Below are 20,166 nucleotides of genomic sequence, written 5' to 3' on the forward strand. Positions count from 1 at the left end.
TAGGGATATTGCGATGATATCCTCAAGGATATGATCGTGGCATAATGAACAAGAGTACGCAATACAGACTGTGATGAACAAAAACATTATAATCACCTGGTTTATAGCGTGTTGGTTCATCTTTGGAAAGCAGTATAGCAGCAATTCTATGTGGCATGGATTTGACAGCTCCTCATCAGATTTCTGGAGGCATATAGTACCAGATATCTATGTGTAGATTATGCAATTTCCATAAATTATGGGTTGGTAATTAGTGAGTACAAACTGGCATGCACCTGCATCCCATGATCACATCAGGCAAGTGATCAAGACATCAATGTGAGCTCGCTATCATAGTCCTCAAAACACTGTAGCAAGGTTCTGTCCTTTTGACATACACAGTGATCTTTCTGGAAGACGATGCCATTGAAGATGAGGAAGATATCAAACATGAGCTTCACAATAATGATCATGTAGTTCACAACTGCCTTGTTGCCTTCTAATAGTATTGCAGGTTTCATGGAAGCCTAGGTGAATGTCTCCCATAACAGAATTCTGCTCTCATTGGTCTGTGCCTGTGGCATGGCCTTGTATTAAGCAGTTGTCCAACTGAATGATGACATACCTGGACTGATGTAACAACAAGTGGCATTCATCTGACATATGTCCATTGATCCACATGGACACTCTGATCCCACACCCACTGTAATTGTAACTGATGGTTTTACACATAGTGTTGTCTGCTGTGGAGCCCCGTGTTCAACAGTGTATGCTCAACTGTGTGCTATTAAATGTATGTGCCTCACATGAGAACATATATTATCTGATCTGTCACAGATATTTGTCTACCCTGCTTTACAGAGTCGGGAAGCATTCTACCTTTGCGTACTACGCTGTGATGTGAACCTTGTTGCCTACTGGTACCTTCCAGGGTTCTCATGGTAGTGGCAGGCAACCAACCAACCAGCTTCACTGTTTCCAAGATGCTCCTTCGCTGGCTACAGCCATAACAATCTGCCTATTTTTTTAAAGTCAGTTATTTCAATGGATTTTCCCCATTTTCATCCTGTATGATGGCTAGAAAGATTACAAATTAGTTTCTGTCCCGCTTATCTACTACTCTTACTGTAGCACTTGCCCGCATCACTACCAGGTGGCATTCAACCTCACAGTGGGCAGTGGTTGTAGTGTTTAGGTTCGTAGGTAGGATGTGCTTAGTGGGGGAACTGGGCAAGTATTGCATGTCTTCCTGAGTAACGTGAACACACTGATAAGGACTTGGAAGTGGGAGTGGCATAGGTAGCAAATCCTAGCCTAGTCCTTTCACATCCTTATCCCATCATTATCACATGCATGCAGCTTTACTGAGTGGTTAAATGATGATGGCATCTTCTTGGGTAAAATATTCCGGAGGTAAAATAATCCCCCATTCGGATCTCTGGGTGGGGACTACTCAGGAGGACATTGTTATCAGGAGAAAGAAAATTGGCGTACTACGGATCGGAGCGTGGAATGTCAGATCCCTTAATCGGGCAGGTAGGTTAGAAAATTTAAAAAGGGAAATGGATAGGTTAAAGTTAGATATAGTGGGAATTAGTGAAGTTCGGTGGCAGGAGGAACAAGACCTCTGGTCAGGTGAATACAGCATTATAAATACAAAACCAAATAGGGGTAATGCAGGAGTAGGTTTAGTAATGAATTAAAAAAATAGGAGTGCGGGTAAGCTACTTCGAACAGCATAGTGAATGCATTATTGTAGCCAAGATAGACACAAGGCCACTCCTACCACAGCAGTACAAGTTTATATGCCAACTAGCAAAGCAGATGACGAAGAGATTGAAGAAATGTAAGATGAGATGAAAGGAATTATTCAGTTAGTGAAGGGAGACAAAAATTTAATAGTCATGGGGGACTGGAATTCGATAATAGGGAAAGGAAGAGGAGGAAAAGTAGTAGGTGAATATGGAATGGGCATAAGGATTGAAAGAGGTAGCCGCCTGGTAGAATTTTGCATAGAGCATAACTTAACCATAGCTAACATGTGGTTTAAGAGTTGTGAAAGGAGGTTGTATACGTAGAAGAGACATGCAGATACTGGAAGGTTTCATATAGATTATATAATGGTAAGGCAGAAATTTAGAAACCAGGTTTTAAACTGTAAGACATTTCCAGAGGCAGATGTGGACTCTGGCCACAATTCATTGGTTATTAACTGTAGATGAAAACTGAAGAAACTGCAAAGAGGTAGGAATTAAGGAGATGGGACCTGGATAAACTGAAAGAACCAGAGGTTGTAGAGAGTTTTAGAGAGAGCTTTAGGGAATGATTGACAAGAACAGGGGAAAGAAATACAATAAAAGAAGAAAGGGTAGCTTTGAGAGATGAAATAGTGAAGGCGTCAGAAGATCAATTAGGTAAAAACATGAGGGTTAGTAGAAGTCCTTGGGTAACAGAGAAGATATTGAATTTAATTGATGAAAGGGGAAAATATAAAAATGCGATAAATGAATCAGGCAAAAAGGAATACAAAGTCGCAAAAATGAGATCGACAGGAAGTGCAAAATGGCAAAGCAGGACAAATGTAAGGATGTAGAAGCATATCTCACTAGAGGTAAGACAAATACTGCCTACAAGAAAATTTAAGAGACCTTTGGAGAAAAGAGAACCACTTGTATGAATATAAAGAGCTCAGTTATAAAACCAGTTCTAAGCAAAGAAGGAAAAGCAGAAAGATGGAAGCAGTATGTAGAAGTTCTATGTAAGGGCGATGTACTTGAGGGCAATATTATGGAACTTGAAGAGGACATAGACGAAGATGAAATGGGAGATATGATATGACAGAGCACTGAAAGACCTAAGTTTAAAAAAGGCCCCAGGAGTATACAATATTCCATTAGAACTAGTGGTAGCTTTGAGAGAGCCAGCCACAACAAAACTCTAGCATCTGGTGAGTAAGATGTATGAGATAGGTGAAATACCCTCAGACTTCAAGAAGAATATAATAATTCCAATCCCAAAAAAGGCAGGCATTGGCAGTTATGAAAGTTACTGAACTATCGGTTTAATAAGTCATGGCTGCAAAATACTAACACGAATTGTTTACAGGAAATCTGGTAGAAGCCAACCTTGGGGAAGATCAGTTTGGATTCTGTAGAAATGTTGGAACACGTGAGGCAATACTTGATCCTATGACATATCTTTGAAGGTAGATTAAAGATAGGCAAACCTATGTTTATAGCATTTGTAGACTTGGAGAAAGCTTTTGAAAATGTTGACTGGAATACTCTCTTTCAAATTCTGAAGGGGTCAGATACAGGGAGCAAAAGACTATTTACAATCTTTACAGAAACCAGATGGCAGTTATAAAGAGTCGAGAGGCGTGAAAGGGAAGCAGTGGTTGGGAGTGGTGGGGAGTGAGACATGGTTGTAACCTATCCCTGACGTTATTCAATCTGTATTTTGAGCAAGAAGTAAATTAAATAAAAGAAAAATTTGGAGTAGGAATTAAAATCCACTGAGAAGAAATAAAAAGTTTGAGGTTTGCCGACAACATTGCAATTCTGTCAGAGACAGCAAAGGACCTGGAAGAGCAGTTGAATGGAATGGGCAGTGTCTTGAAAGGAGGATATAAGATAAACATAAAAAAAGCAAAATGAGGATAATGGAATGTAAAAGAATTAAATTAGGTGATGCTGAGGGAATTAGATTAGGAAATGACACACTTAAAGTAGTAGATGAGTTTTGGTGTTTGTGGAGCAAAATAACTGATGACAATTGATGTGGAGAGGATCTTAAATGTAGATTGGCAATGGCAAGGATAGCATTTCTGAGGAAGAGAAATTCGTTAACATTGAGTATAGATTTCAGGGTCAGGAAGTCCCTAATGAAAGTATTTGTATGGAGTGTAGCCCTGTATGGAAGTGAAACATGGATGATAAGTAGTTTAGACAAGAAGAGAATAGAAGCATTTGAAATGTGGTGCTACAGAAGAATGCTGAAGATTGGATGGGTAAATCATGTAACTAATGAAGAGGTACTGAATAGAATTGGGGAGAAGAGGAATTTGTGGCACAACTTGACCAGAAGAAGGGGTCAGTTGGTAGAGCATGTTCTGAGGCATCAAGCATCACCAATTTAGTATTTTAGGGCAGTGTGGAGGATAAAAATCGTAAATGGGACTAAGAGATGAATACAGTAAGCAGATTCAGAAGGATGTAGGTTGCAGTAGTTACTAGGAGATGAAGAAGCTTGCCCGGGATAGAGTAGCATTGGGAGCTGCATCAAACTAATCTCTGGACTGAAGACCACCAGAACAACAACGCCAGAGGCAGGTCCACCTCCATTGTCAAAAACACACTGCTGAGCACTACATGTTAGCATTCAGTGCCTGCTTAACAACACATGCCATCTGGATCCATCCCAGCACCATCTTTTCTGATCCAGGCAGATGGGTTTTAGCCTTGAAATACTCTTATTTCGTAATTCTCCCAGTGACAACTTTCTAATAACCCACTGCACCAACACCCTCTAGCCAACAATCTCTCTTCTGTCCTGTCATCCCCTCTCAGCCCACATCTCATGTCATTGTGCACTGTATGAACTCACCAGCTTCCAGCTCTCTTGTGTTGCTAATTTGTCCCATGCACCTACTGCCTCTCCCACCTATCCCATGCTCTTGCTGACACCCTCTGAGCCAGTGGCTTCCCCTCCTCAACTCTTCCTCACACTTGGCACAAAGTTTACATACTCTAGCTCGTTGAAGAATTCATTTGATAGCTAACAAATTATGTGTTCATTTTTGTGTTTCAACAGCTCGACATTTCTTCTACCTATACTCCTTGTGTGATTTAACATTATGGTGAACTAACAAACATACATCTGATAAATGAATTATATGAGTAACATTCAACATTATGTGAGAATACGCCTTCCCGGTGTTATAGAAATGACTGATCAAGAATGTCACAAAATCTGTTTCAGTATTTTCAACAGAGGTGTAACTTTCAGGATGTATCAAGAGTATGGTGTGCTATGGTGTGTTAAAATGTAGTTGTGATCAGTTTCTATTTTATTTAGTCAATGGAATGCTAATTCTGAGGTCTGACTTCAGTAATCAAAACCTCAGGCTGGGCACAAGGTTATCAGAGCTCTGGCATGCCAAATGGATTACTAAATTTTAACATCCATGGTTGCAGTTGAAAGACTTCAGGTGTATTGTGGATAGCATTTCTCTTAGCCACACAAACTCCACATGTCACATGTGTAATAGATACTTGTTTGAAGGAGCCCATGAAGGATATCTTGATAATTTGCATTGCTACGGTGTATACATTGTTTGCTGATTCCTCAGTTGCATTTTATACAAAAAAAACTTTCAAATAGTGTTCTGCTACTGCTTGTTGGGTGTTACTTTGTCAGCAAAACTTCAAAAACTTTAAAATACAGTTTAGAACAACCTGCTTGTATTGCACAATAAGTTGAGAGACAAGCCAGACCTGTATCACTCATCTTGCCAAATTAAAGGCTGTTGTACTGGTACACTAGCCAGTCTCTGTCTGGCTTCTAGCAGTTCTACACACTTGCCTAGGCAAACAGTGAGCTGATTCTCCATCACCATTTCAGAAACACAATACGTAAAAACTAAAACACAAAAGCACATTTAACTGTCTTTACATATTCACAGACAGTGGCGTATACAACTCTTGTCTCTTGCAGTAACTGAAGCTCATAGCGACAAGAGTGGCATCCAGTTCCAGAATTTAAAAAAGAAAGAAAAAGATCCATGATAGTGCATGGGTAGTTTCCCACCATTGGTGAAGCATGCACCTCTACGGTTAACCAGCTGGGATGATATAACCTTACAGATAAGTGTGTGTGTGTGCTCTCTGTGAGGTACAATGACTCAGTGCTTCTACTAAACTGAGACACTCATAGGTCATGAGAGTGTCCTGGTCTGCTGTACCTGAGGCCAAGATTGGCCTTAGGTACAGCCCGTCAGTCTATCATATATCAACAGCAACAACCAAATAAATTGTTGCATGTATCTGCCATATTGTCCCCGGTCTGCCTTCAAATGTCATGGTGTGTAAAAAACAAAATGTTGGTTGCATTATATTCGGTTCTGGACATTCTCTAGATGAGTACCATAACCTTTCAATAAATAGGTTTATTCTATTAAGTTAGTTTGTTTTATTATACAACAGAAACACACAGGATAGCACAAAAATATAGCTGCTGGCTAATGACAGGCTTAGATTGCAACATCACTATAGATAAATAAGTTGTACATTTGGTGAAATTACGGTTCATTCCAGTATTTTTCTCATTGTTACAACCAAAAGGCATGCTTTGTTATGCAATAGTAATGTGCACTTTGGAATTTTTCTATAATGTCAGAAGATATTTATATAGTTACTGTTCTCCTTTTAGTTGTCGATGAACTGATTTTAAAAATTAGAAGTTCAGTTTTCTAGCTCCTCTGTGACTAAAAATTTGTTACATTTTGAACATGATCTATGTGCTATGCTGTGTGAATACTTGAAAGGACAGTCTGTTGATTTCAGGTTGCTGTAACAGATTCAGTCATATTGATAGCACAGTGTTATTTAAACTGTTTTCTTGATAAAAACACGTGCTGCAGTTTTTAAACATTGCTTTATGTTGTGGAAGGATGTAATTAAACTGTATATTTTTATTTCCAGGCAGCACATTTGGTGGAATCACAGCCTATATTATGAGTAACAACTTCAAGCCTCTCCCACAAATATTAATGGAAGACCTTAGTGTTCACCAGAAGGAAGAATTGGTTAGATCTGTTCGGGCTGTTATTAATGACATTAGAGTAGAAGATGCAGTTATGCTTGCGACATTGATTGTCGGTAACAGAACTCTGTCAAAAACTGTTCTACAGTTGGTAGTAAATTTTCTGAGAACACAGATGTAGAAGTAACTGGTCCAAGCTATGTTCAGTAGTATCATTTTTTTGTTTAAAATCAAACTATATTATTGTCATACAATGTAGGCTTTCACAGCCAGTGTTGTCTTCAGTTAAAACTTCTGGGCTGAGAGGCCGTGGTCATGTCACATCGGCATCATGTGACGAATGGTGGTGCCCTCTATGTGCTCTATAAATGCGAGAGTACCTGCAGCCTCAGTGGCAGTAGCCGCACGACCTCAGAAGATGTCTCCCGCAGTTGGAGACGAAACGTTAGGTGGAAATTTTATACATCGACCATGGCCTCCCAGTCTGGACATTTTAACTGAAGAATGTTATTGTCATTTTTGTGTGTAAATAATTTATATTTTTTATTTAAAACAGTCACTAAATGATGTTTTTATCTAGCCATATCACCCATGGGAATTTACATTTTGAGAATACAGTGATTGTCTACTTTACTTCAATAAAATAGTGGTGTCAGCATTTTTACAAAAGGCACAACCCAGTAATTTGATCGTGTTCATGTATCTTTTAGGAATTATTCTGTGTTGCATAGCTTTACCATATATAGAAATGTATTACTTTCACAGAATTTAATTTTTGTGTGATCAGTGTTACACATATCAGAATGTGATATGGACTGTAATAAGTATGACAAATGAGGTTGCTATAAAATTTATTTTCAGCATTAGCTAGGAAAATGAGTTAGTGTGTGATAGTTTGTCTTTATATTTGATATAATATGTCATCTAGTGCTGCAATATAAGATTAATATTGCCAGTACCATGGAAATAAATTAATGAAATTCAGAAATTAGTTTGTCAGTCTCTAAAATCTCTGCTGCACTCTAACATTAGAGAATTTTATTCTGTGAGCCCTCTTCGTTAATTTGTAGTGAAAGTTTCTTATCCAAATGGTAAGCAAAACATTGTTTTGCTATTTACAGTAAGTGTTGAACGTGATCCTTCATTACATTGTTGTTAATTATTCCACATCAACAACAGAGGGGACTTATCAAAATATTCAAAAAGCCCAGTCCAAACAGCGAAAGACAGAGACCTGAAATCCACAGAGGGTGTTGATTGTAAGTTGTAGGCATCATTTAAGAAGCAATTTTTCAAAAGTCCACCCCTAAGGGGGTGAAATAAGAGGATCAAATGTTTTTTGAAAATATGTTGCTATTGAGGCAATTTCGAAGCCAGGCCTATGAAAATTGGTATTTGGTTTCTCAGTCAAAAATAAAGAAATAATCATTTCAGCATTTTTGAAAATTTAGCCCTTTGGGTTTGAAATAGAGGGTGAAACTTTTTTTTAAACTACTGAAGTATTTGTAAAGCTACATATATGAAAACTGGTATTTGTCTTCCCAGTTACAAATAGAAAAACATGTATTTCAGAGTTTTTGGAAATTTAGCTGTATAAGGGAGTGAAATGGGATGAAAAGTTTTGTGAAATTATTTCATTATGGAAACATTGTTTCTAAAGGTGACTATGTTGCTTCTTGCAGTTTGAATAAGTTGAGAGACTTTCTCCATATAGCATCAGGGAAATGCAGTAGATTCATATTTTCCAAAACTTTAAAATATGAGATTCATGACAAAATAAAAAATTTCCATATTTTTTATTAAATTTGATGCTACTCTCTCTGTGTTCCTTTTACTCTTTAAAATTTGTATGAAATTCTGTTTGATTGCTAACAAAGAATCAAATCTGGAAGACTATCTAGCTTGGCACAGTTTCTTCCGAGCCATCAAAACATATCTGTCAGTTGCAACAGTTTCATTTATTTGTTGCCATCAAACTGCAGAAGCGCTAAAGAAAATATAAATGCATTGTATCTTCTCATAAAACTGGAACCATTCAGTGGCAAATTTAAATTATGTATTGAACACTGTATAAACTCAGCATTTGGGAACCATTCAGTGATTCTTGATTGAATACCTGAGTGTTTGCTACTCGTAGACACACCACCATCATATCCTTGACAAGTGCAGCTATCTGGTTGTAAGTTCACCTTATCTAAATCAGTTATTTCTGTTTAAGACATCACAGAATTCTAGAAACAATTCTTTTATGATGTGACTTACCAAATGAAAGTCCTGGCAGGTCGACAGACACACAAACAAACACAAACATCACACAAAATTCAAGCTTTCGCTACAAACTGTTGCCTCATCAGGAAAGAGGGAAGGAGAGGGAAAGACGAAAGGATGTGGGTTTTAAGGGAGAGGGTAAGGAGTCATTCCAATCCCGGGAGCGGAAAGACGTACCCTAGGGGGAAAAAAGGACGGGTATACACTCGCACACACACACACATCCATCCACCTGGCTTGTGTCTGTATATGTGTGGATGGATGTGTGTGTGTGTGTGTGTGTGTGTGTGTGTGTGTGTGTGTGTGTGTGCAAGTGTATACCCGTCCTTTTTTCCCCATAAGGTAAGTCTTTCCGCTCCCGGGATTGGAATGACTCCTTACCCTCTCCCTTAAAACCCACATCCTTTCGTCTTTCCCTCTCCTTCCCTCTTTCCTGATGAGGCAACAGTTTGTTGCGAAAGCTTGAATTTTGTGTTTGTTTGTGTGTCTGTCGACCTGCCAGGACTTTCATTTGGTAAGTCACATCATCTTTGTTAACATTCCACGTAGGAAAAATACATCTAAAAACAAAGATGATGTGACTTACCAAATGAAAGTGCTGGCAGGTCGACAGACGCACAAACAAACACAAACATACACACAAAATTCAAGCTTTCGCAACAAACTGTTGCCTCATCAGGAAAGAGGGAAGGAGAGGGAAAGACGAAAGGATGTGGGTTTTACGGGAGAGGGTAAGGAGTCATTCCAATCCCGGGAGCGGAAAGACTTACCTTGGGGGAAAAAAGGACGGGTATACACTCGTGCACACACACCTATCCATCCACACATATACAGACACAAGCAATTCTGCTTGTGGATGGATAGGTGTGTGTGTGCGAGTGTATACCCGTCCTTTTTTCCCCCAAGGTAAGTCTTTCCGCTCCCGGGATTGGAATGACTCCTTACCCTCTCCCTTAAAACCCACATCCTTTCGTCTGACCGATCCATTGTCATTCTTCCGGTGGACAAGGGTTCCACGACCGTGGTACTTGATCGTCGGGAGTATGTGGCTGAGGGACTGCGTCAGCTTTCAGACAACACCACATACAAAGTTTACCAAGGTAATCCCATTCCTGATGTCCAGGCGGAGCTTCAAGGAATCCTCAGAACCTTAGGCCCCCTACAAAACCTTTCACCTGACTCCATCAATCTCCTGACCCCACCGACACCCCGCACCCCTACCTTCTACCTTCTTCCCAAAATTAATAAATCCAACCATCCCGGCCGCCCCATTGTAGCTGGTTACCAAGCCCCCATAGAGCGTATCTCTGCCTACATAGATCAACACCTTCAACCCATTACATGCAGTCTCCCATCCTTCATCAAAGACACCAACCACTTTCTCGAACGCCTCGAATCCTTACCCAATCTGTTACCCCCGAAAACCATCCTTGTAACCATTGATGCCACTTCCTTACACACAAATATTCCGCACGTCCAGGGCCTCGCTGCGATGGAGCACTTCCTTTCACGCCGATCACCTGCCACCCTACCTAAAACCTCTTTCCTCATTACCTTAGCCAGCTTCATCCTGACCCACAACTTCTTCACTTTTGAAGACCAGACATACCAACAATTAAAGGGAACAGCCATGGGTACCAGGATGGCCCCCTCGTACGCCAACCTATTCATGGGTCGCCTAGAGGAAGCCTTCTTGGTTACCCAGGCCTGCCAACCCAAAGTTTGGTACAGATTTATTGATGACAACTTCATGATCTGGACTCACAGTTAAGAAGAACTCCAGAATTTCCTCACCAACCTCAACTCCTTTGGTTCCATCAGATTCACCTGGTCCTACTCCAAATCCCACGCGACTTTCCTTGACGTTGACCTCCATCTGTCCAATGGCCAACTTCACACGTCTGTCCACATCAAACCCACCAACAAGCAACAGTACCTCCATTATGACAGCTGCCACCCATTCCACATCAAACGGTCCCTTCCCTACAGCTTAGGTCTTCGTGGCAAACGAATCTGCTCCAGTCCGGAAACCCTGAACCATTACACCAACAACCTGACAACAGCTTTTGCATCCCGTAACTACCCTCCCGACCTGGTACAGAAGCAGATAACCAGAGCCACTTCCTCATCCCCTCAAACCCAGAACCCCCCACGGAAGAACCACAAAAGTGCCCACTTGTGACAGGATACTTTCCGGGACTGGACCAGACTCTGAATGTGGCTCTCCAGCAGGGATACGACTTCCTCAAATCCTGCCCTGAAATGAGATCCATCCTTCATGAAATCCTCCCCACTCCACCAAGAGTGTCTTTCCGCCGTCCACCTAACCTTCGTAACCTGTTAGTTCATCCCTATGAAATCCCCAAACCACTTTCCCTACCCTCTGGCTCCTATCCTTGTAACCGCGCCCGGTGTAAAACCTGTCCCATGCACCCTCCCACCACCACCTACTTCAGTCCTGTAACCCGGAAGGGGTACACGATCAAAGGCAGAGCCACGTGTGAAAGCACGCACGTGATTTACCAACTGACCTGCCTACACTGTGATGCATTCTATGTGGGAATGACCAGCAACAAACTGTCCATTCGCGTGAAAGGACACAGGCAGACAGTGTTTGTTGGTAATGAGGATCACCCTGTGGCTAAACATGCCTTGATGCACGGCCAGCACATCTTGGCACAGTGTTACACCGTCCGGGTTATCTGGATACTTACCACCAACACCAACCTATCCGAACTCCGGAGATGGGAACTTGCTGTTCAATATATCCTCGCTTCCCGTTACCCACCAGGCCTCAATCTCCACTAATTTCAAGTTGCCGCCACTCATACCTGTCATTCAACAACATCTTTGCCTCTGCACTTCCGCCTCGACTGACATCTCTGCCCAAACTCTTTGTCTTTAAATATGTCTGCTTGTGTTTGTATATGTGTGGATGGATATGTGTGTGTGTGTGTGCGAGTAATACCCGTCCTTTTTTCCCCCTAAGGTAAGTCTTGCCGCTCCCAGGATTGGGACGACTCCTTACCCTTTCCCTTAAAACCCACATCCTTTCGTCTTTCCCTCTCCTTCCCTCTTTCCTGATGAGGCAACAGTTTGTTGCGAAAGCTTGAATTTTGTGTGTATGTTTGTGTTTGTTTGTGCGTCTGTCGACCTGCCAGCACTTTCATTTGGTAAGTCACATCATCTTTGTTCCCGGGATTGGAATGACTCCTTACCCTCTCCCTTAAAACCCACATCCTTTCGTCTTTCCCTCTCCTTCCCCTCTTTCCTGATGAGGCAACAGTTAGTTGCGAAAGCTTGAATTTTGTGTGTGTGTTTGTGTTTGTTTGTGTGTCTATTGACCTGCCAGCGCTTTCGTTCGGTAAGTCACATCATCTTTGTTTTTAGATATACTGTCTTTAAATATGTCTGCTTGTGTCTGTATATGTGTGGATGGATATCTGTGTGCGTGCGAGTGTATACCTGTCCTTTTTTCCCCCTAAGGTAAGGCTTTCCGCTCCTGGGATTGGAATGACTCCTTACCCTCTCCCTTAAAACCCACATTCTTTCGTCTTTCCCTCTCCTTCCCCTCTTTCCTGATGAGGCAACAGTTTGTTGCGAAAGCTTGAATTTTGTGTGTATGTTTGTGTTTGTTTGTGCGTCTGTCGACCTGCCAGCACCTTCATTTGGTAAGTCACATCATCTTTGTTTATATATATATATATATATATATATATGCTCCTGGGATTGGAATGACTCCTTACCCTCTCCCTTAAAACCCACATCCTTTCGTCTTTCCCTCTCCTTTCCTCTTTCCTGATGAGGCAACAGTTTGTTGCGAAAGCTTGAATTTCGTGTGTATGTTTGTTTTTGTTTGTGTGTCTGTCGACCTGCCAGCTCTTTATATATATACACTCCTGGAAATTGAAATAAGAACACCGTGAATTCATTGTCCCAGGAAGGGGAAACTTTATTGACACATTCCTGGGGTCAGATACATCACATGATCACACTGACAGAACCACAGGCACATAGACACAGGCAACAGAGCATGCACAATGTCGGCACTAGTACAGTGTATATCCACCTTTCACAGCAATGCAGGCTGCTATTCTCCCATGGAGACGATCGTAGAGATGCTGGATGTAGTCCTGTGGAACGGCTTGCCATGCCATTTCCACCTGGCGCCTCAGTTGGACCAGCGTTCGTGCTGGACGTGCAGACCGCGTGAGACGACGCTTCATCCAGTCCCAAACATGCTCAATGGGGGACAGATCCGGAGATCTTGCTGGCCAGGGTAGTTGACTTACACCTTCTAGAGCACGTTGGGTGGCACGGGATACATGCGGACGTGCATTGTCCTGTTGGAACAGCAAGTTCCCTTGCCGGTCTAGGAATGGTAGAACGATGGGTTCGATGACGGTTTGGATGTACCGTGCACTATTCAGTGTCCCCTCGATGATCACCAGTGGTGTACGGCCAGTGTAGGAGATCGCTCCCCACACCATGATGCCGGGTGTTGGCCCTGTGTGCCTCGGTCGTATGCAGTCCTGATTGTGGCGCTCACCTGCACGGCGCCAAACACGCATACGACCATCATTGGCACCAAGGCAGAAGCGACTCTCATCGCTGAAGACGACACGTCTCCATTCGTCCCTCCATTCACGCCTGTCGCGACACCACTGGAGGCGGGCTGCACGATGTTGGGGCGTGAGCGGAAGACGGCCTAACGGTGTGCGGGACCGTAGCCCAGCTTCGTGGAGACGGTTGCGAATGGTCCTCGCCGATACCCCAGGAGCAACAGTGTCCCTAATTTGCTGGGAAGTGGCGGTGCGGTCCCCTACGGCACTGCGTAGGATCCTACGGTCTTGGCGTGCATCCGTGCGTCGCTGCGGTCCGGTCCCAGGTCGACGGGCACGTGCACCTTCCGCCGACCACTGGCGACAACATCGATGTACTGTGGAGACCTCACGCCCCACGTGTTGAGCAATTCGGCGGTACGTCCACCCGGCCTCCCGCATGCCCACTATACGCCCTCGCTCAAAGTCCGTCAACTGCACATACGGTTCACGTTCACGCTGTCGCGGCATGCTACCAGTGTTAAAGACTGCGATGGAGCTCCGTATGCCACGGCAAACTGGCTGACACTGACGGCGGCGGTGCACAAATGCTGCACAGCTAGCGCCATTGGACGGCCATCACCGCGGTTCCTGGTGTGTCCGCTGTGCCGTGCGTGTGATCATTGCTTGTACAGCCCTCTCGCAGTGTCCGGAGCAAGTATGGTGGGTCTGACACACCGGTGTCAATGTGTTCTTTTTTCCATTTCCAGGAGTGTATATAAAAAACAGAGGGAAACATTCCACGTGGGAAAAATATATCTAAAAACAAAGATGATGTGACTTACCGAACGAAAGTGCTGGCAGATCGATAGACACACAAACAATCACAAACACACACACAAAATTCAAGCATTCGCAACAAACTGTTGCCTCATCAGGAAAGAGGGAAGGAGAGGGAAAGACGAAAGGATGTGGGTTTTAGGGGAGAGGGTAAGGAGTCATTCCAATCCCGGGAGCGGAAAGACTTACCTTAGGGGGAAAAAAGGACGGGTATACACTCGCACACACACACATATCCATCCACACATATACAGACACAAGCAGACCCTGCTTCCTTTAATTGTTGGTATGTCTGGCCTTCAAAAGTGAAGAAGTTGTGGGTCAGGATGAAGCTGGCTAAGGTGATGAGGAAAGAGGTTTTAGGTAGGGTGGCAGGTGATCGGCGTGAAAGGAAGTGCTCCATCGCAGCGAGGCCCTGGACGTGTGGAATATTTGTGTATAAGGAAGTGGCATCAATGGTTACAAGGATGGTTTCCGGGGGTAACAGATTGGGTAAGGATTCGAGGCGTTCGAGAAAGTGGTTGGTGTCTTTGATGAAGGATGGGAGACTGCATGTAATGGGTTGAAGGTGTTGATCTACGTAGGCAGAGATACGTTCTGTGGGGGCTTGGTAACCAGCTACGAGGGCGGTTCAGAAAGTAACCTCCGATTGGTCACAGTGCGGGTTGTGGGGGGAGTAGCGATGCCATCTGTGCGTTCACGCAGTCAACAGGTCAGTCGGCATCAAGCCGTGGTCGAGTGAACGTCGTACCTCCGCTAGTTTAGTTTTTGTGGCAGTTTGAAATGTGTGCTGCAATAGAAAACCCCGCCAAATGTGAAGTGCGTGCTGTCATAAGGTTTTTTACAGCCAAAGGATATTCTGCAGCAGCTATTCATCGTGAGCTTTGTGCCGTGTACGGACCAAGAGTTATGAGTGAAGGAGTTGTCCGTGAATGGGTACGTTTATTTAAAAGTGGACGAGAAAACGTTCATGATGAAGAGAGGAGTGGTTGACCATCATTGGTGACTGACGAACTCGTTCAGACAGTTGATGCAAAAGTTCGTGAAAATCGACGTTTCTCAATGTCGGAGTTGTCTACTGGTTTCTAAGACTCTCTTGTACGAGATAGTGACAGCAAGATTGGGTTACCGTAAGTTCTGTGCACGATGGGTGCCCAAAGTTCTTACCGACCACCACAAAACTCAAAGAATGGCCTCTGCATTAGACTTTCTGTCACGTTATGAGGACGAAGGAGAACCATTGTTAAACAGAATCGTGACCGGTGACGAAACCTGGATTAAGTACGTGAACCCTGAGACAAAAGAACAATCAAAGATGTGGGCACATTCAAATTCGCCTACCAAACCAAGAAAAGCCTCGCAAGATTTTTCTGCCAGAAAACTGATGGCAACGGTGTTTTGGGATGCCAAAGGGGTGTTGTTGGTTGAATTCATGGAACGTGGTACGACCATTAATCAAGACGTGTACTGTGAAACAATAAAAAAGTTACGACGGGCTATACAGAACAAACGCTGTGGTATGCTGACTTCCGGTATCGTTTTTTTGCACGATAACGCCCGTCCTCACTCTGCTCGCAGAACAACGGCCCTTCTTGAGTCCTTCAAGTGGGACGTTATCAACCATCCACCTTACAGCCCAGACCTGGCGCCAAGTGATTATCACCTCTTCATGCATTTGAAGAAATGGCTCGGGTCACAGCGGTTTGATGACGACGAAGAGCTCAAAGATGCGGTCACAGGCTGGCTCCAGGCACAAGCGGGTGATTTTTATGCAGAAGGAATTTCAAAGCTTGTGAAGAGATACGATAAGTAACTCAATCGCTATGGAGACTATGTAGAAAAATAGTGCAAAGATTTAGTTGTAAGATGTATATATTAAAATATTTTTATTTAATTTGGTGTATTTTTTTAAATCAACTGGAGGTTACTTTCTGAATGGCCCTCGTACAATGGGGCGGCCGGGATGATTGGGTTTGTGGATTTTAGGAAGAAGGTAGGGGTGCGGGGTGTCGGTGGGGTCAGGAGGCTGATGGAGTCAGGTGAAAGGTTTTGCAGGGGGCCTAAGGTTCTAAGGATTCCTTGAAGCTCCACCTGGACATCGGGAATGGCAACTCACTCACCCTTCACAACCTTTCCAGCAAACCTCAACCACCTCTCATTGCACACAAACCCAGTCTCTCCCATCTACTCAATCTCCCACTTCCAGCTCCACTCCCTCCAAAACCTCAAAATTCCAATCAACACAATCTGGTACCACAACACCCTAATTCAGTAGTTAACCTTTCCTCCAAACCTCTCTCCCAATCCGAAACCTCTGTCCTATCCAAAGGCCTCACCTTCAGCCCCACGCCCAGATTCAACCAAACAGCCCTCGTCAAAGATTTACTGTCCTACACTCGTACTCTCTGCTGGAAGTATCACTTTGCCAGGAAGAAAAATGATCCTAATCCTACCCCTAATGATCCAACTCCCCAAGACACTATCCAAATTGAACCCTGCCTGGAACAGTTCCGTCCTCCGTCACAGCGGGACCCACCTCCTCTTCCACAAAATCACCCTCTCCAAACCTTCCAGGAATTTCTGACTTCCAGCCTTCCCTCTCAAACCTTCTTAAAAAACCTTAATCCTACTCCCAACATCACCACTGCTGAAGCCCAGGCTATCCGTGATCTGAAGGCTGACCGGTCCATCGTCATTCTTCCGGCAGACAAGGGTTCCACGACCGTGGTACTTGATCGTCGGGAGTATGTGGCTGAGGGACTGCGTCAGCCTTCAGACATTACCACATACAAAGTTTGCCAAGGTAATCCCATTCCTGATGTCCAGGCGGAGCTTCAAGGAATCCTCAGAACCTTAGGCCCCCTACAAAACCTTTCACCTGACTCCATCAACCTCCTGACCCCACCGACACCCCGCACCCCTACCTTCTACCTTCTTCCTATTCACAAATCCAATCAACCCGGCCACCCCATTGTAGCTGGTTACCAAGCCCCCACAAAACGCATCTCTGCCTACGTAGATCAACACCTTCAACCCATTACCTGTCATTCAACAACATCTTTGCCTCTGCACTTCCGCCTCGACTGACATCTCTGCCCAAACTCTTTGTCTTTAAATATGTCTGCTTGTGTCTGTATATGTGTGGATGGATACATGGTGTGTGTGCGAGTGTATACCTGTCCTTTTTTCCCCCTAAGGTAAGTCTTTCCGCTCCCGGGATTGGAATGACTCCTTACCCTCTCCCTTAAAACCCACATCCTTTCGTCTTTCCCTCTCCTTTCCTCTTTCCTGATGAGGCAACAGTTTGTTGCGAAAGCTTGAATTTTGTGTGTATGTTTGTGTTTGTTTGTGTGTCTATCGACCTGCCAGCACTTTCATTTGGTAAGTCACATCATCTTTGTTTTTATATAAGAATTTCATATGATTTTGTATATGATTCATTTACAAAATAATATAACTTGGTGATGATTCTTCCGTTGTCAAGAAAGCTTGTAAACTCTTTTGTTTTGTAACAAAAATGGCGCCACGGAAGGGTAGTGAAAAAGATCGTCTCCCGGTTTTGTTATTATGTGACCGTTCCGTATGCAACATATGCTCGAAAAAGGTAGCAAGATGCATTCTGTGCATGGAATGTACTTGTTGGTGTCACGATAAGTGCGTCAAAATTAATCTGCAATTCATAAACGATGGAGACCAGTGGCAATGCCGTACGTGTGTCAAACATTTAGCAGAAAACAATTTAAAAGTCTCCACAACCCTTCAAGAAAAGGAAATTACCGCATTAAAAGAAGAACTAGCTGCAATACACTCTGGACACAAGGATCTCTTGAACAAACTCAAAATACTGAAGGACAAACTGTCTGCCGAGTACATAACAGTGAGGAATCTCGAGGTTCTGTTGGCGTCCCAGGAAGGGAAAAATGATGCTTTAAGGGAAGAACTGACTGCGGCATGCTCGGAACATGAAGAAATAAAGAAGAAAATGGCTACAGTGGATAGTGATCAACAAAATACTCGTGTATTGTGTTCGTGTGTTGGGAATACCAGAAATAACAAGCTTGTTAGACTTACTGGAAATAAGGAATGTGATTTTAGTGCTACAATCAATCGCTCCAGTAATGATGTAAGCCTATGTAGCAACATCAGCTCAAAAGGTAAAGAGCAACCAGGTCTAATACCAGGTAAGACAATCATACGTCAGAAAACGACGCAAACACAACTTTCAAATCCATGTTTACCCTCCGATGATCCCCAAAACAAAGTGGAAATGTTTACGAAATTCCGTGAAAAACAAAAAATGAGTGAAAAAAAGTTTAAGGCAGTCATCTTGGGCGACAGCCAAGCCCGCAATATATCGAAATTTCTAAATGAAGGTGACCACATTCAAAGTTTTGGTTACGTCTATCCCCAAGCAAATGCAAGTGTTGTCATAAAAAACATTGATCAAAACTCTCCAAAAACATGCATCTCTGACATTGTTGTAATTGCAGCAGGAACAAACGACGTCGCCTGCAACAACAGCCAGAATCTACTAAAAACACTAAGAAACAAACTACCGTGAATTTCATCAAAGAAAGTGTTCCTTGTTGACGTACCATTTAGACACGACATTCCAAACAGGTCGCGTGTAAACACAGATGTAACAAACACAAACTCACAAATCTATAAACTCTGTTCAAAATTTGCAAATGTCATCGTAATTGAAGCTTGCAAATTTTGCAGAGAACATTACACAGAACATGGGTTCCATTTGAACAACCTTGGCAGAAGAGAAATTGCAAATCAAATATCACAATCTGTAGAGCAAAAGAAAGGGCAAAGCGGTCCTATAATACCTCTTAGATTTAAGGAACAAAACATAACTAAAAAACCTTGCACCCAAAGACAAAGCCAGTGTAAACCATACAGGTTATGCCAATGACGGTAGGATGTTAAATCTAGAAAAATTTTATGGCCAAGCCCCCTACCTCCGCAAAGGCAACAAAAAAGAGCCGTCGGTTCCACATACATACAACTTCTCCATATACCACCAAAATGTGCAGTCAATAACAAACAAGCTTGCAGAAATCGAACTCCTATTCACAACAGACCTGCAATATGTAAATGTCATTTGAATTACAGAACATTGGCTGAAACCAGACCCAATTAGTTCAGCTGGCATACCTGGTTATACATTAGCTTCCCACTACTGCAGGAAAAGCCAGAATGGTAGAGGTGCTGCCATACTTATTAAAAATTCCGTAAAGTATAGAAGTTTCGACCAGTGTGACCACTTAAATAAAGAAAACGATTTTGAGGCAGCTGTAATCGAAATTCTAGAATCAAATATAATCATAACATGTATCTATCGTTCTCCAACAGGCAATGTATGTGTCTTCCTAAACAAACTTCACCAAAACAAAAAGGTACTAATTTTATGTGGTGATTTCAATGTTGATTTCCAGTCTACCGGGTGTGTGAAAGGATCCCTACTGAATCTCATTAACTCATTCAGTCTGAATCCCAAAACACCACCAAAACCACACTCGACCAGATATTTGTAAACTGTCCCTACCACAGAGTCGAACCTCTGGATACAGGCTATAGTGATCACTGTGGCCAAGTCCTATACCTTACAAATGTTCTCCCCTTAGACTGCAACAACAAATACACAACTAAAGTAAGAAACTACAGCAATGAAAACATGAAAATCTTAAACGATTCCTTAGCTGCAGAAACATGGAACAAAGTATATGAAGCAGATGATACACACAACAAAATGGAATCATTTCTAAAC

At 42.9% G+C, this 20,166-nt stretch overlaps 1 protein-coding gene across 1 annotated transcript in view; it reads left to right on the top strand.

The window, feature by feature from the left end:
- LOC126199351 (protein C19orf12 homolog) overlaps window positions 1–7,681 on the top strand; it is a 45,321-nt gene extending 37,640 nt beyond the window's left edge. Inside the window, exon 3 of the mRNA XM_049936212.1 lies at window positions 6,681–7,681. Coding sequence (XP_049792169.1) covers window positions 6,681–6,922 — 242 coding nt within the window. The 3' untranslated portion in view covers window positions 6,923–7,681. The remainder of the gene's footprint in view (window positions 1–6,680) is intronic.
- Window positions 7,682–20,166: the final 12,485 nt, after the last annotated feature.

Source organism: Schistocerca nitens, chromosome 8, assembly GCF_023898315.1.
Source record: "Schistocerca nitens isolate TAMUIC-IGC-003100 chromosome 8, iqSchNite1.1, whole genome shotgun sequence".
Classification (NCBI taxonomy): domain Eukaryota; kingdom Metazoa; phylum Arthropoda; class Insecta; order Orthoptera; family Acrididae; genus Schistocerca; species Schistocerca nitens.